This window comes from Hyla sarda, chromosome 2, assembly GCF_029499605.1.
Source record: "Hyla sarda isolate aHylSar1 chromosome 2, aHylSar1.hap1, whole genome shotgun sequence".
Taxonomy (NCBI): Eukaryota; Metazoa; Chordata; class Amphibia; order Anura; family Hylidae; genus Hyla; species Hyla sarda.
In genome coordinates this window covers 27120235-27138823 of record NC_079190.1, presented here as the reverse complement: position 1 = coordinate 27138823, position 18589 = coordinate 27120235, and the positions used below count along the sequence as shown (strand labels likewise).

The 18589-nt window shown below is 47.1% G+C and overlaps 1 protein-coding gene across 5 annotated transcripts in view; it reads right to left on the bottom strand.

The window, feature by feature from the left end:
• The window catches only part of LOC130358323 (cyclic nucleotide-binding domain-containing protein 2-like), a 290442-nt gene that overhangs the window by 151321 nt on the left and 120532 nt on the right, over nucleotides 1–18589 (bottom strand). For all 5 annotated transcript variants that reach the window (XM_056561431.1, XM_056561432.1, XM_056561430.1 and 2 more), the window contains one exon: nucleotides 6101–6161. In XM_056561431.1, coding sequence (XP_056417406.1) covers nucleotides 6101–6161 — 61 coding nt within the window. The remainder of the gene's footprint in view (nucleotides 1–6100; nucleotides 6162–18589) is intronic.

Sequence of the window (18589 nt, the reverse complement as noted above, 5' to 3'; positions counted from 1 at the left end):
CCAGCATACATCATGCTGGGTGTTGCAGTTCTGAAACAGCTGCAGGCACCCTGGTTGGGAAACACTGGTGTAATCCTGCCGGAAATTACAGTTGTGTTATTACCCTGCAATTACATGAAGTGTCCAGTAGATGGCGGACTGCACAAGTAAATGAACTGAGCAGTGACTTGAGCTTGGGAAGGAGGAGTCTGGACATGTGCTTGTGGCCATCTTGGAATTGCAGTTCAGCAGAGGGAGAGGTACAAAAAGAAACTGCCTGCGGGATCTGGTCCCCAAAAGTGCTGCAGCAACTTAGAGGAATCTGCTAGCAAGCTGAACAAGATCCAGAGCTGGTTGCAGAAAAGCCTCAGAAAGCAGTAAAGAGAAATGTAAAGGGGTATTCCAGGTAAAAACTTATATATATATATATATATATATCTCAACTGGCTCCAGAAAGTTAAACAGATTTGTAAATTACTTCTATGAAATAATCTTTATCCTTCCAATATTTATCAGCTGCTGAAGTTGAGTTGTTATTTTCTGTCTGCCAACAGTGCTCTCTGCTGACATCTCTGCTTGTTTTGGCAACTGCACAGAGTAGAAGAGGTCTGCTATGGGGACTTGCTTCTACTCTGGACAGTTCCCGAGACAGGTGTCATCACAGAGCACTTAGACAGAAAAGAACAACTCAACTTCAGCAGCTCATTAGTACTGAAAGGATTAAGATTTTTAATAGAAGTAATTTACAAATCTGTTTAACTTTCTGGAACCAGTTGATATATAAAAAATTTTTTTTTCCTGGATAACCCCTTTAAAGCTGGACTGTTCTGATTTACAGCCTGTGGAATAGTAAGCGTGAAACTGTTCCTTCCTTGTTCCACAATAGGGCAGCCAGAATTCGCATACAGATTAAAGACCTTGATCTCCGTTTTATTGACATTCTAAGAGTTTCAGCTTACTCCAAGTGACACTGTGGAGCAGGATATTGTATGGGCCCCTTCTATTCAATGTGCACCAACTGAAGGTACTCAACGGCTGCTAGCGTGAAGATTAGGGTGAGCCGCAGGTCTAAGTGTGGATGGGTGAAACCTAAATACACATTGCATTTGTCTGATTTTTGTGCTATACTATACCTTACTGTTTATGTTATGTTTTGCATGGTTGTTTTTTTATTCAATACAAGTTAGTTTCAAGTCAGCATTGTGTCAGTCTTAATGTTTTCTCAAAGACGTTCCCAATGGGACCCCACATCCATACCCAGTAGGATCCGTTGGGTGGAGGCACTGCCATAGATATGTACCCCAGCTCCCAGGTAGTGGAGGTTAGACTTGTGCACTAGAAAAATTTTCGTTTAATTTCGTTTCGTTTTTTCGTTTTGGAAAAAAATTTCGGTTTGGCAATATTTTCGGTTTAGATTTTTCGGATACATTCGGTATTCGGGTATTCGTGTTTGTTTTTTTTCGGATACATTGGGTATTCGGGTACATTAGGTAAATCTTTTTAGTCTTTTTTTTGGACTTTAGCGATCCTAATAAATAATGGAGATACCTTTTTTATTAAAATTTCGCAGGGTATCATAAAAAAATCATAATAAAAAAGATACAGTGGTGATGAAAAAAATTGTATCTAACGAAATGTATCTTTTTTATTATGAAATATTTATTCATTTTTAAACAGGGATCAATTTATGTGAGCGGGTAAAGCACTAAAAATGTAGCCGACAATAATGAAAATGTAGTGTGTGTGTGTTTTTCACTTTTTTTTTAAACATTTTTTAGGTAGTACTACTACTCCCAGCATGGAACACACTCTTCCTTGATGGAAGTAGTAGTTACCTGTACTAATTGACAGATTGCAGGGGTCCCTTGCGATCATCTTGTATAATGTATAGATGCGGTGGCTGCTCTTCTATGGTCCCCTGCACTCACGTATATATACACATATTCATATTTCCCGCAGAGCTGTGATTGGCCAGATGGTTCCAGCCAATCACAGCTCTCTGTGAGAAATAGGAATATGTGTATATATACGGCCGTGCAGGGGTCCATAGGAGAGCGGCCGCCGCATTCATACATTATACTGGAGGATCGCAGCGGCTGTCAGGAGTGATACCTGCAGTGATCTTTCCTTTACTACAAGTACTAATACTCCCAACATGGAGTACACTCTGCTCCATGCTGGGAACTGTAGTACCTGTATTAATAGACAGATCGCAGCGGTTACACTGGCTGCCATATGTCTATTAATGCAGGTACTACAGCTCCCAGCATGGAGCAGAGTGTGCTCCATGTTGGGAGTATTAGTACCTGCAGTAAGGGACAGATCCCAGCGGATGTCACTCCTCCTGACACCCGCTGCGATCCTCCTGATGTCAATGTCGGGATCAGCTGTTCTCAGGGCTACAGAGCCAGGAGAACAGCTGACGCTGAGCCATAGGTATACATCGTATATCTACTGCCCAGCAAGAACTTACAGTGAGCTTGCAATGTGTATACAGTATACACATTGCTGGCTCACTTAACCCCTTGCTGAGCTGTGCGCTATGCGCAAGCCCAGCAAGGGAAGAGTTAACTTACACTGCTGGACAGTGTAGGTTAACCCTTTGTGCGGTATACACTTTATACAGCTATCTATAGATAGCTGTGTACAGTGTATACAGAAGACGAAGTCCAGCTTACTTCCCTCGAGTCCCGGGCCGGGTTCGTGTAGCTCCGCCCCCTAGTGGTGACGTCATTAGGGGGCGGAGCTACAGAAGGGAACAAGGCTAGTTAATCTGAAGCTCTGTTCACATTGTACGTTTTGTATAATGTGAACAGACCCTTCTGGCAGTGTCTACCCAGACAGGGAGACTCCAGCTGTTGCTAAACTACAACTCCCAGCATGCCCAGACAGCCAAAGGCTGTCTGGGCATGCTGGGAGTTGTAGTTTTGCACCAATTGGTGGCTCCCTGTTTGGGTAGACATTGCATCATGGGTGCTTTCCCCAGCGGACAGCGCCAAAAATGTCATAACCAATTTTTTGTGTTTTTTTTTCTTCTCGTTTCAGATCCGTGTATGCAGAGGATTACTGCGGATTCGATGGATTACGGCGGATAATTTTTTTTCCCTTTAATAAAATGGTTAACGAGGGCTGTGGGGGAGTGTTTTTTTAAATAAAATAATTTTTCCAATGTGTTGTGTTTATTTTTTATTTTTATTGAATTTTCAGGGTTAGTAGCGGAAGCTGTCTTATTGACGGAATCCATTACTATGCCAGGGCTTAGTGCTAGCCCCAAAAACAGCTAGCGCTAACCCCCAATTATTACCCCGGTACCCACCGCCACAGGGGTGCCGGGAAGAGCCGGTACCAACAGGCCCGGAGCGTCAAAAATGGCGCTCCTGGACCTAGGCGGTAACAGGCTGGCGTTATTTAGGCTGGGGAGGGCCAGTAACAATGGTCCTCGCCCACCCTGGTAACGTCAGGCTGTTGCTGTTTGGTTGGTATTGTGCTGAGAATGAAAATACGGGGAACCCAATGCGTTTTTTTTTAAATTTAAATAAAAAAATGTAAAAAAAAAAACGCATAGGGTTCCCCGTATTTTCATTCTCAGCCAGATACCAACCAAACAGCAACAGCCTGACGTTACCAGGGTGGGCGAGGACCATTGTTACTGGCCCTCCCCAGCCTAAATAACGCCAGCCTGTTACCGCCTAGGCCCAGGAGCGCCATTTTGACGCTCCGGGCCTGTTGGTACCGGCTCTTCCCGGCACCCCTGTGGCGGTGGGTACCGGGGTAATAATTGGGGGTTAGCGCTAGCTGTTTTTGGGGCTAGCACTAAGCCCTGGCCTAGTAATGGATTCCGTCAATAAGACAGCGTCCACTACTAACCTTGAAAATTCAATAAAAAAAAAAAAAACACAACACATTGGAAAAATTATTTTATTTAAAAAAACACTCCCCCACAGCCCTTGTTAACCATTTTATTAAAGGAAAAAATAAATAATCTGCCGTAATCCATCGAATCCGCAGTAATCCTCTGCATACACGGATCTGAAACGAGAAGAAAAAAACACAAAAAATTGGTTATGACATTTTTGGCGCTGTCCGCTGGGGAGAGCACCCATGATGCAATGTCTACCCAAACAGGGAGCCACCAATTGGTGCAAAACTATAACTCCCAGCATGCCCAGACAGCCTTTGGCTGTCTGGGCATGCTGGGAGTTGTAGTTTAGCAACAGCTGGAGTCTCCCTGTCTGGGTAGACACTGCCAGAAGGGTCTGTTCACATTATACATAACGTACAATGTGAACAGAGCTTCAGATTAATTAGCCTTGTTCCCTTCTGTAGCTCCGCCCCCTAATGGCGTCATCACTAGGGGGCGGAGCTACACGAACCCCGCCCGGGACTCGAGGGAAGTAAGCTGGACTTCGTCTTCTGTATACACTGTATACAGCTATCTATAGATAGCTGTATATAGTGTATACCGCCCAAAGGGTTAACCTACACTGTCCAGCAGTGTAAGTTAACTCTTCCCTTGCTGGGCTTGCGCATAGCGCACAGCTCAGCAAGGGGTTAAGTGAGCCAGCAATGTGTATACTGTATACACATTGCAGGCTCACTGTAAGTTCTTGCTGGGCAGTAGATATACGATGTATACCTATGGCTCAGCGTCAGCTGTTCTCCTGGCTCTGTAGCCCTGAGAACAGCTGATCCCGACATTCACATAAGGACGATCGCAGCGGGTGTCAGGAGGAGTGACATCCCTGGGATCTGTCCCTTACTGCAGGTACTAATACTCCCAACATGGAGCACACTCTGCTCCATGCTGGGAGCTGTAGTACCTGCATTAATAGACATATGGCAGCGAGTGTAACCGCTGCGATCTGTCTATTAATACAGGTACTACAGCTCCCAGCATGGAGCAGAGTGTACTCCATGTTGAGAGTAGTAGTACTTGTAGTAAAGGGAAGATCACTGCGGGTATCACTCCTGACGCCCGCTGCGATCCTCCTGTATAATGTATGAATGCGGCGGCCGCTCTTCTATGGTCCCCTGCAAGGCCGTATATATACACATATTCCTATTTCTCACTGAGAGCTGTGATTGGCTGGAACCATCTGGCCAATCACAGCTCTGCGGGAAATATGAATATGTGTATATATACGTGAGTGCAGGGGACCATAGAAGAGCAGCCGCCGCATCTATACATTATACAGGAGGATCGCAAGGGACCCCTGCAATCTGTCAATTAGTACAGGTAACTACTACTCCCATCATGGAAGAGTGTGTTCCATGCTGGGAGTAGCAGTACTACCTAAAAAATGTTTTAAAAAAAGGGAAAAACACGCACACAATACATTTTCATCATTGTCGGCTACATTTTTAGTGCTTTACCCGCTCACATAAATTGATCCCTGTTTAAAAATGAATAAACATTTCATAATAAAAAAGATACATTTCATTAGATACAATTTTTTCCATCACCACTGTATCTTTTTTATTATGATTTTTTTATGATACCCTACGAAATTTTTATAAAAAAGGTATCTCCATAATTTTTTAGGATCGCTAAAGTCCAAAAAAAGAATAAAAAGATTTACCGAATGTACCCGAATACCGAATGTATCCGAAAAATCAAACTATCTATATCCTTTTTATTATGTTTGTTATCAGAATGAATTCTTCACGTTCGTTTACAGATAACGAATGCATTCGTTATTTACAGCATTATGGACGGGAAATAACGAATGTATTCGTTACTTTACTATTCGTATTATCGTGGCTATTCGGGAATGTTCAAAATATGTTTTCGTGCATTCGGAACGGTCCGAATGCACGAAAACGGCAAAATTCGTTAATTTAGACATTCGTGCCGAACCGAATTGCACATGTCTAGTGGAGGTTCTGGACCGGCCTGTCGAGCGCAGAGAGTTAACTAGGGTAAGGGACCACATTGATTTAGGTGGACACCCTACAACCCTGTTACACTGTTTTAACTTATGTTTCTCATCATCTCAAATGACAAACTTTGCTCTGCCACATCCGCTAAGATAATTTCTGCTACGTGTAGAATAGAGTCTGATAGGTTGAGAGATGCATTTGATGCTGAGGGATATAATAGTGACATGTTTGATTCACTTACACTTTTGATCACATAGATTTTGGAAGATGTCTTGGAATCTTTTGTAATAACCGTTCCTGGTCTAGAAAAGAAAAAAAAATGTGCTTAGTCAAAACAAGATCTGACAGTATGTACAGATTAAAGATGATCTATTATAAAATAGCAAAATAGGACATTAAAGAAGCACTCCAGCTCTTCTTTATTTTTTGCATATATCTTGCAAACTCATCATGACTAGTCCTACAGCGCCATCTGTTTCATTCCAGAACAGCTGCATCTGTGCATTTCATTACTGTAACTGGGCCATACAATCACTAGTCTAACCCACAGAAATCACAGTGTTAATGTGTCAGAGAAAGTGGTCAGTCGTGCGTCAGCTAACTTCCTGTACAGGATGACATCATCACCTATCAGATCAATCCTGCTAACTCCCAGACCCCTCCCCTCCTCAGATTTATATGTATACTGCGGCTGCTATCTCTACGGGATCAGGATATATAGTAGTTATACACCCCCCAACTCTATCTGTATACTGCTGCTGCTATCTCAACAGGATCAGGATATATCGTAGTTATACACCTCCTCTCCAGCTCTATCTGTAAACTGCTGCTATCTCTATGGGATCAGGATATATAGTAGTTATACACCTCCCCTCCAGCTCTATATGTATACTGCTGCTGCTATCTCTATGAGATCAAGACATATAATAGCTATACACCTCCCCCCAGCTCTATCTGTATACTGCTGCTGCTATCTCAACAGGATCAGGATATATAGTAGTTATACATCTCCTCTCCAGCTCTATCTGTAAACTGCTGCTATCTCTATGGGATCAGGATATATAGTAGTTATACACCTCCCCTCCAGCTCTATATGTATACTGCTGCTGCTATCTCTATGAGATCAGGACATATAATAGCTATACACCTCCCCTTCAGCTCTATCTGTATAATGCTGCTGCTATCTCTAATGAATTTTCCCTGAAAAAGATTTTTAAAAAATTATATATATATATTATATATTTATTTATTTATACACACATACATATTATCACAACATTTTAATTTTATTGTTATTTCAGCCAAAGTATTATTTTGGACATTTGAAATATGCCAGACACCTGAATATTTCATAATCAAATTTTACATTTCAGAATTATTCACAAACTTGTAATGGCCCGTAGTGTTCTTGGAATCTCAAAACGTCCCCATAAAGGGGTACTCCGGAAGGAAAAAAAACTTTTAAAATCAACTTCTGTCAGAAATTAACACAGATTTGTAAATGACTTCTATATAAAAATCTTAATCCTTCCAATACTTATCAGCTGCTGTATGTTCCAGAGGAAGTTGTGTAGTTCTTTCCAGTCGGACCACAGTGCTCTCTGCTGACACTCTTTTTTATTATAAAAGTACAAAACACAAAACAAGTTCATTTCACTGTAACAAAATTAACAAAACTGAACATAAAAACAAACTATCCATCTCAAAATAACAACTTAAACCTTCCTAACCGGCCAGCCCAGATAAACCAAAAATAAATAAATAAATCATTACCTACTATAGTCCAACACACGCACACACACACACACACACACATACCTAATGAACATAAATAAAGCTTTCCTCGCTGGGATCAAAAACTAAAAATATCCAAACTAGGAAACATAACCACACTGCCCCCCCCCCCTAATAACAAAACAAAAAAATATGGCTAGCTGCCGTAACAAAAATAATCCAACTTGGATAACAAAATATATATTATTTTTTTTATACATCTATATATTTTTTTCCTTTTTTACATACTATATATATATATATATATATATATATATATATCCACATACATACACATACACACATTTTTTCTTTTTTTCTTTTTCTTTTTTGTTATTTAACTTCCCCTACCCCAACCCACTTCAGGTTGTCCCTTACATATAGCTTCCCCTGAAAGCAGCGCCAGGCCAATTCCCAAAACTTCTGGGGGATCCTTTTCATGTTCAAAAGATACAACCCCACCCTCAGATCCCGACCTGGGCAGTCCCTGAGCGCCAGAGGCTTCTGGAAGTGGGTCAACAGAACCCGTTTGTCAAGGAACTGCCTTGACTGGGTCCTGATCTCCCACACTCCCAGACCCCACCGACGTATCGCCTTCAGAGTCGGGGTAGCGTAAGCCGGAAGATATCCATGGGGCGTACGGAGGTCCTTCACTTGCCCTCCTGTCTCCCATTCCTGGAAGAAAGGCCGAAACCATTCCCTGCAGGAGAGTACCCACGGAGAAGCCCTCTCTGACCAGAGGTTTGCGATGTTGGCTTTCAAGAAGGTGTTTGTTAAGAACACCACAGGGTTTACGTTAGATAAACCCCCTAGTCTCCTCGTGCGGTACGTAACCTCCCTCTTGACTAGGTTCATCCTGTTCCCCCATAACAGTTGGAAAAACAGGCTGTAGATCCTAGTGTAGTAAGCCTCTGGCAAGATACATACACTGCCCAGATAGATAAACAAGGGGAGCAGGTACGATTTGATCAGGTGTACCCTTTCCCTGAGGGTCATAGACCAACCCTTCCACTGGTCCACCTTCTGAGCGGCATCCTGGAGCTTACCATCCCAGTTTTTGGTGGGATAATCATCCTGGCCGAATGTGATGGCTAAGACTTTTGCTGATTCTTGGGGCCCTGGAAGGGTGTCCGGGAGATCAAACATGGGATCCCCCCCTCCCAGCCAGAGACTTTCACACTTATCCCGGTTGATCTTAGACCCGGATGCCTCCGAGTAGCGGTCCACCTCCGACATCACCACACCGACCTCCTCTCTCGTGGAGACGAAAATAGTGACATAGTCAGCGTACGCCACCACTCTCTGGGTGACAGCCGGCTCCGCCAGACTCATCCCGACTCCCGCCAACGGCCCACAATCTACCCTCCGGATGAAGGGATCGATTGCGAACACTTATAAAAGCGGGCTCAAAGGACAACCCTGACGGACTCCGGACCCCACCTCAAAAGAGCGGCCAGACCACCCGTTCACCAGCGGGAAACTCTCTGCCCCTGCATACAAGATCTTAAGCCAATTAACAAAAGTAGTTGGTAAGCCATATCTCAGGAGGACGGACCATAGGTACTCGTGGTTTACCCGATCAAATGCTTTGGCCTGATCCAAGGACAGCAAGTACCCCTTCCAAAGACCTGCACAACTCCTCTTCACTGCCTCCCTGACACTAAGGACCGCACTTAAGGTGCTTCGGCCTGGAACAGAGCAGTGCTGAGCCCCCGAAAGGAGCCGGGGTGCAAACTTCACCAGCCGATTAAACAGTATCTTGGCCAGAAGCTTCCTGTCCGTATTGAGAAGAGCTATGGGCCTCCAATTCTCAATCTGGCTAGGATCTTTACCCTTTGACAGAAGAATCAGGGCTGATCTCCTCATTGACTTCGGCAGAGTACCAGAGGAGAGACACTCATTGAATACCTCAGTCAAGAGGGGAGCTAAAGACTCCTTAAAGGTCCTGTACCACTCGGATGTTAAGCCATCCGGACCTGGCGACTTCTTGGGGGCGAGCCCCTCGATCGCCAGTCTCACTTCCTCTTCCCTGATTTCTTCTGCCAAAACATCAAGAGAGGGGTCTACCCCTGGCTCAGGAATGGTTTCAGTCAGGAAAACCGACATCCTGTCTCGATCTAGATCCTTCCTCCCCAAGAGGTGCGAGTAGAAGGATCTGACGACCTCCAAGATCCCTGATCTGGACCGATTCAGAGATCCTGTACTATCAATCAGTCCTGAAATGACTTTACTACTCACTGACATCTTACAGTTTCTGTAAGGGTCGGGCGAGCGGTACTTCCCGTAATCCCTCTCAAAAACCAAAGATGCGTGTCTATCGTACTGACACCTCATCAGCAAGGATTTCACTCTGGAGATATCCTCTCGGCTACCTCCAGTCGAGACGAGAAGCTCGAGTTTCCTCCTCAGACCCTGATACAAGCGATACCTGTTCAGGGACCTGAGGCTCGAGAGCTGGCGGAAGAACCCCGCAACCCGCTTCTTGAATATCTCCCACCACTCTGACTTACTACTACATAGGTCCAGTAAAGGTACCTGACTCTGAAGAAAATCCTCAAAGGACTGTCTTATCTCCGCTTCCTCAACCACGGACACTGCAGAAGAGACGGCTTCCTCCTTTAAATAAAACCTATCTATCCTAGACCTGCGACTACCTTGATGATAGGTGAAACCCGCGTGGCCCGAGGGGCTCCGGATGTGGGCGTCCTCTAGGCGAGCTTCTCTAGTTATGCTAATCAGTGCCACACTATCACAAGTCAGCGGACCATTGGAGCCTCTACGATCTTGGGACCTCGTGACATTATTGAAGTCCCCTCTAAAGATCACTTACCGACTCGTAAAAAGAAAGGGCTTAATCCTCATAAAGAGATCTTTACGGCCCCGCTTAGTTTGCGGAGCGTAGATGTTAATGAGCCGGAGCTCTTGTCCCTTCATGAAGACATCTAAGATCAGGCACCTCCCCATTTCTAATTCAATAACCCGTCGGCATTCAACAGGAGCGGTAAAAAGGACCGCCACCCCACTATACGGCTCAGCCGCAAGAGACCAGTGGGAGGGACCGCGCCTCCACTCTCTTCTGGCTTTTACGAGAGAGGCTAGATCTGACAACCTGGTCTTCTGTAAAAAAAAAATGTCGGCTTCAACACGGCCGAGAAAATCAAAGGCTGCGAATCTAGCTGTATCTGACTTTATGCTGGCACAGTTAATAGATGCCAGCGTCAATGGGGTGAGTGCCGCCATACAGGGTGATTAAATTAGACGGCCACACCCTTTACTTTTTCTTTCCCTTCTTTTTAGCCCCCTCATCCCCTGAAGAAGATGAGAGGGCAGGACCACTCTTAGTTCTTTTTTTTGATTCAGTTTGGTCCATTTGATCCCCGTCTACGTCCGGCCCCGGTCTAGCCCTGCCCTCCAAGGATGGAGTCTCAATAGGACAGGGCCCAGTTCCCCCCAGAGGCTCCTTCTCCCTAGGCACCCCGCCCTCACCTTCACCCTCCAAGGAGGGGGAGGAGATGGTATCGAGGACGAGGTACCGGTTTGACAGGTCAATCAGAGGGGGGGCAATCAGGCTTCCGTTTTGGATCTGGCCCGTAGTACAGGGAACAGAGGGCTCTGACCTCTTCTTTCTCCCTTTCCTTTTGCCCTTGTCTTTCTTTTTAGGCCTCTCTCCACTCTCCTCATCCACACTTTCATAGTGGGAGGAATCGGAAGTGTCGGCCATATTGCCCTCCTCTTTGCGCAGCTTCCTGACCTCCTCATCCAGCACGTCCTCCTCCAGGGCTTCAGTGGTTACAGGGCCAGCTTCTGGAGCAGGGGCTGGAGCTACCCCCACCACCTGGGCACTCTCCAGCTCCCTACTCCTCCTCCGATTTTCCTCCCGCCTTAGTTTGGCGGGGCCCTTTTTCCTCCTCACTAGCCCTGTTGCGCCCCCATCCCTGCCCGTGCCCTCCCCAGCCGAGGCAACTTCACAGCTCTCCTCAGCCGGAGCGGCCGCTGCACGGGCGAAGGCGCTAGGACAACGGCTGAAAGGGTGTCCGAGGACACCACACAGGTGGCACCGGATCTGCCGACAGGATGCGGCCAGATGACCCACCCCACCACACAAAGCGCAGACCTGCACAGTACAGGCTGCGCTAAAGTGGGTGGGGCTACCGCACCTGTGACAGACCTTAGGCTGCCCCTGGTAGAAGACCTGGATCCTGTCACGTCCAAGGAAGGCGGCTGACGGAATGTGGGCAACTGTACTCCCTGAACGCTTGAGTTTGACGGAAAACGTCCAGGCCCCGGACCAGATCCCGTGCTCATCAAAGTTTTTCTTGGGCATGTCCGTCACATCCCCATACCGTCCGAGCCAGGTCATGATGTCATAACAAGAAAGCGACTCGTTACGGGTCAAAACGGTCACTTTCTTGACAGAGTTCTGACGGGAAATCGCCTTTACGGCGAAATCCCGCCAGCCGGGCTCGTTCTTCGCCACTTCGTAGTTCGACCAGAAGAGTTCAAGACCCTCCGGCCGAACGAAACTGACGTCAAACTCAGACGAACCATAGGGGTGAATCAGAGCAAAGATGTCATTCGCCCTGAATTCCATCTGCAGGAGGAGCTCAACCACTTTTGCGCGAGGTGGGCACGCATCCTCGCCCCTCCAAATCAGACGGACCACATTCCTACGGTTATTGTCCTGCCCGGATGTCGGGAGGGACCAGACCACCTCCCCATTCCTCTCTCGGAAAGCCCCCAAACCATGCCTCTCTATCCAGAAAGACAGGTCGACCTCACCCCTTCCCTCTACCTGGATCGACCTGTCACCCCTGCGTAGAGCCGCCAGGAAGCGCTGTTGCAAATGGCCCCCAGGGCCGGACGGAGACGAGGACCCCCCTGAACCCCCGGCAGTGACATTAGCATAGCTCCTAGGAGCAGTCACTACCGGGGGGGCAGCCGGACCAGACCCAGAACCAGAACCATCAGCATAACCACTCACACCACTACTCCCATCTTTATTTCCATCCATACCAGACCTCCCATTCATACCACAACTACTCCCACCATCCTTCACTCCACTGACACTACTCTTATCCACAACACTTCCACACTCATTCTCACATCCTACACTCTTATGCTGACTAACAGATTCTGGGCTGGCTGGGACTTGTAGTGTTGCAGGTTTTATTACACTTTTCTTTTCTTGCTTAGCTGCCGGGGTCGATGCTGATAGTTCCTTCTCCTTGGCTGAAGTCACTTCCGGAGTCTGGGGCTGCATCTCCGGGCACACCCCAGCTCCTCCCACAGTGCCAGCACCTGCTTTGCCCGACTGCACGGGCTCTGTGGATGATACCGGCGCACGGACACTCCCCCCCCCTCACAGAGGAGTGCCCCGCAGTGCCCACAGAATACACAGTACTTGGAGGACCGCCCCCCGAGCACACAGACCTACCACTCTCCTCCACCGGCACCCGGACACTCCCCCCCCTCACAGGGAAGTGGCCCGCAGTGCCGGTAATGCCCACAGCACTCGGGGAACCGCCCCCCGAGCACACGGCAGCATAGCTTACCCCGCCACTGCCCACCATAAGCCCATCATGCCCCTCCCTACCGGCAAGATGGGTGGGCTTCATATCTATTGCGTCCGCAGCCTTTTCTGACGCCATGCTGTATCCCCTATGCTGGCTCCGTTCCACCACAGAAACAGAGTCTGGCAGTCTGGGGGACCCAGCAGCCTGAACCAGCTTTGCAGCTGGCCCAGACTGCTGGAAAGGAACAAACACGTACTGCACTGTTTCCTGGGTCTTTTGTTTCTTTGCCTTACGTTTCACCACCACATCCTCACACTGGTCGTCTCCAAAGGTAAAGTTCTGGAGGTGGGCTGGGGACTCCTGCATAACAATCGCCCTTAATACACTCTCCACATCATCCTCCTCACTATCACTTGATGGTAGTGCCACCTGTGCTGGCTCGATGTAGCTGTCTTGGGTGTCACAGGGAGTAGCTACAGGAACAGCATCCATCTCCACCACTTGTGAATTTTCTTCCACCTCCTTTACACCTTCACCACCATCCTCACTTTCTTCACCGCCACTACTCTCCCCATCATCCACCTCCTCCTTACCTGGGGATTTCATGGCGGCAAACCGGTCTCCATTCCCCAGCTTCTCCTTTAAGAGACCGCTCCCCTCAAGTATCTCTGCTCTCCTCTCGTCCAGCTTTGCAATCTCACTCTTCAGAGCCGTAATCCTCTTTTTCAGCTCTGGCCTATTCTTTTTGGATGCTGTGTTCGCCAGGTTCTGAGCAACACGAAGATCCTCTCTGGCCATCCTCATCTCCTTGCCACACTGGTCATATTCTGCAAACCGTGCGGCCATGCGGGAGCAGTATATTGCGCTCGATTCCTTGGACCCTCTCTCAGCCCACATTTCCAAGCTTTTCCTCCGTGCCTTCCTTCCACCAGATTTCTGGCTTGCACCCGTTGCCGGGGGAGCAGAGCCTGCATTACTGCAGACTCTGCCAGATCTTCTCCCCCGGGCCGGAATGGCTGTTGCTGTTTGCTCTCCACCCCCCGCCAGCCTTGAAGAACGGGAGGTGGAGGCCCTGGGCTCCATGCAGGGAGGCTCTCCCCAGGAGCCTGACACACTCCTGGGAAGGCGGATGGATCACCTGCTCTGGTCTGATCTGCTGGAAGTTTGTGGAGCTCAACAAGGGACACACCCGCACGCTGCTCACACTGAACTGTTGTGTTCACAGGAAGTGCTCTCTGCTGACACTCTTTTTTATTATAAAAGTACAAAACACAAAACAAGTTCATTTCACTGTAACAAAATTAACAAAACTGAACATAACAACAAACTATTCATCTCAAAATAACAACTTAAACCGGCCAGCCCAGATAAACCAAAAATAAATAAATAAATCATTACCTACTATAGTCCAACACACACACACACACACACATACCTAATGAACATAAATAAAGCTTTCCTCGCTGGGATCAAAGACTAAAAATATCCAAACTAGGAAACATAACCACACTGCCCCCCCCCCCCCCCCCCTAATAACAAGACAAAAAAAAATGGCTAGCTGCCGTAACAAAAATAATCCAACTTGGATAACAAAATATATATTATTTTTTTATACATCTATATTTTTTTTCCTTTTTTTATATACTATATATATATATATATATATATATATATATATATATATATATATACATACATACATACACATATCCACATACATACACATACACACATACATACATATATACATACACACATTTTTTCTTTTTTTTTTTCTTTTTTCTTTTTTAACTTCCCCTACCCTCCAACCCCCCCCCCCCCACCCAAACACACATACATATACCCACAAACTAAAACTAATCCACACTGAGACACAAACATAAACATAAACACAGACATAAATATAGTGTACTCTTAACACAATGCTATAATAACTGAAAACTGGTCCGACTGCCTTTCTCACAAAATAATTATGAAATTATATTAAAAAAAAAAATAAATAATAAATAAATTAAAAAATTAAAAATTATACATAAAATCATACAGAATATACATAACAAACAACTTAATAACACAGAAAAACAACCAACCTATACTAAACTATCCCATCACCCACCACTCCCTCTGGACATGAGTCAGAGTCCATAGGTCACAGTTTTTGTCCACAACTGACCCATACCGGACCCCCAAAATAGTACCCACTGCAACAGTCCAGTCCTGGGTACACACCACCACCACCCCCCAAAAACCCCCCACCCAACCTAAAATACACCCCTACCCACCTAATGTAAACAGACCAATATATACAAAACAATATATACATATTCTACAACAAAGCAATATTAACAATACAATACACAAAAACCACAAGGCCCAAGTTTGGTTGCCTGCAAGCCCTTTACAATCCATCCATAGAAAACAAAACAAAAGGCTAAGGTGACATGCATAGCCCCCCACCAGGAAGAAGGATGGCAATCCTGATAAAATTAAATTTAAATTCCTCTCCCTTTCAACCTCTAACCCTATCACTATCCCTTCATGAAACTGACCCTATACTCACCCTAAGATATATACACTATCCCTGGCCAAAATAAGGTACTTCACCTTAAGGGCCTAGTACCTAGGGCACATCAAAAGAAAAACCTCTCCATAGGAGAGAAGCCCTACTGGTACCAAGACTGCCATACTCCAAAGACCTAATCTTCCCAAGGTCACCGGTGATATTCCTACAGACCTCCACCTCGGAGAGGATTTTCTGTTGGGTTGACACTAAACACCGTGCGTTCCACGTGTAGTACCTAACCGCTAAACTAACTAAGAATAAAGTGCCCCGGTCTCGGCCACCCAGGGACCTGAATGCCCCATAAGCCCACTCCGGATAGGTAAGGCCGGCAAGTTGACTCCAGCCGATGGAAGCGCCCACCCGGTTGTAAACCCCTATATTAAAGGGACAATGAAGCAGGAAGTGGTCCATGCTTTCCAGCGTGTCCCCACACTCTTCTCGGGGACATCCCCGGTCATCAGAGTTCCTACACTTCAGGTTGTCCCTTACATATAGCTTCCCCTGAAAGCAGCGCCAGGCCAAGTCCCAAAACTTCTGGGGGATCCTTTTCATGTTCAAAAGATACAACCCCACCCTCAGATCCCGACCTGGGCAGTCCCTGAGCGCCAGAGGCTTCTGGAAGTGGGTCAACAGAACCCGTTTGTCAAGGAACTGCCTTGACTGGGTCCTGATCTCCCACACTCCCAGACCCCACCGACGTATCGCCTTCAGAGTCGGGGTAGCGTAAGCCGGAAGATATCCATGGGGCGTACGGAGGTCCTTCCCTTGCCCTCCTGTCTCCCATTCCTGGAAGAAAGCCCGAAACCATTCCCTGCAGGAGAGTACCCACGGAGAAGCCCTCTCTGACCAGAGGTTTGCGATGTTGGCTTTCAAGAAGGTGTTCGTAAAGAACACCACAGGGTTTACCATAGATAAACCCCCTAGTCTCCTCGTGCGGTATGTAACCTCCCTCTTGACTAGGTTCATCCTGTTCCCCCATAACAGTTGGAAAAACAGGCTGTAGATCCTAGTGTAGTAAGCCTCTGGCAAGATACATACACTGCCCAGATAGATAAACACGGGGAGCAGGTACGATTTGATCAGGTGTACCCTTTCCCTGAGGGTCATAGACCAACCCTTCCACTGGTCCACCTTCTGAGCGGCATCCTGGAGCTTACCATCCCAGTTTTTGGTGGGATAATCATCCTGGCCGAATGTGATGCCTAAGACTTTTGCTGATTCTTGGGGCCCTGGAAGGGTGTCCGGGAGATCAAACATGGGATCCCCCCCCTCCCAGCCAGAGACTTTCACACTTATCCCGGTTGATCTTAGACCCGGATGCCTCCGAGTAGCGGTCCACCTCCGACATCACCACACCGACCTCCTCTCTCGTGGAGACGAAAATAGTGACATCGTCAGCGTACGCCACCACTCTCTGGGTGACAGCCGGCTCCGCCAGACTCATCCCGACTCCCGCCAACGGCCCACAATCTACCCTCCGGATGAAGGGATCGATTGCGAACACGTATAAAAGCGGGCTCAAAGGACAACCCTGACGGACTCCGGACCCCACCTCAAAAGAGCGGCCAGACCACCCGTTCACCAGCGGGAAACTCTCTGCCCCTGCATACAAGATCTTAAGCCAATTAACAAAAGTAGTTGGTAAGCCATATCTCAGGAGGACGGACCATAGGTACTCGTGGTTTACCCGATCAAATGCTTTGGCCTGATCCAAGGACAGCAAGTACCCCTTCCAAAGACCTGCACTACTCCGCTCCACTGCCTCCCTGACACTAAGGACAGCACTTAAGGTGCTTCGGCCTGGAACAGAGCAGTGCTGAGCCCCCGAAAGGAGCCGGGGTGCAAACTTCACCAGCCGATTAAACAGTATCTTGGCCAGAAGCTTCCTGTCCGTATTGAGAAGAGCTATGGGCCTCCAATTCTCAATCTGGCTAGGATCTTTACCCTTTGACAGAAGAATCAGGGCTGACCTCCTCATTGACTTCGGCAGAGTACCCGAGGAGAGACACTCATTGAATACCTCAGTCAAGAGGGGAGCTAAAGACTCCTTAAAGGTCCTGTACCACTCGGATGTTAAGCCATCCGGACCTGGCGACTTCTTGGGGGCGAGCCCCTCGATCGCCAGTCTCACTTCCTCTTCCCTGATTTCTTCTGCCAAAACATCAAGAGAGGGGTCTACCCCTGGCTCAGGAATGGTTTCAGTCAGGAAAACCGACATCCTGTCTCGATCTAGATCCTTCCTCCCCAAGAGGTGCGAGTAGAAGGATCTGACGACCTCCAAGATCCCTGATCTGGACCGATTCAGAGATCCTGTACTATCAATCAGTCCTGAAATGACTTTACTACTCACTGACATCTTACAGTTTCTGTAAGGGTCGGGCGAGCGGTACTTCCCGTAATCCCTCTCAAAAACCAAAGATGTGTGTCTATCGTACTGACACCTCATCAGCAAGGATTTCACTCTGGAGATATCCTCTCGGCTACCTCCAGTCGAGACGAGAAGCTCGAGTTTCCTCCTCAGACCCTGATACAAGCAATACCTGTTCAGGGACCTGAGGCTCGAGAGCTGGCGGAAGAACCCCGCAACCCGCTTCTTGAATATCTCCCACCACTCTGACTTACTACTACATAGGTCCAGTAAAGGTACCTGACTCTGAAAAAAATCCTCAAAGGACTGTCTTATCTCCGCTTCCTCCAGGAGGGACGAATTCAGCTTCCAATAACCTTTTCCCATCCGGAGGGTCTCTGAAACATTCAGGGAAAACAAAATCATACAGTGATCGGAGAACTCCACCTCAACCACGGACACCGCAGAAGAGACGGCTTCCTCCTTTAAATAAAACCTATCTATCCTAGACCTGCGACTACCTTGATGATAGGT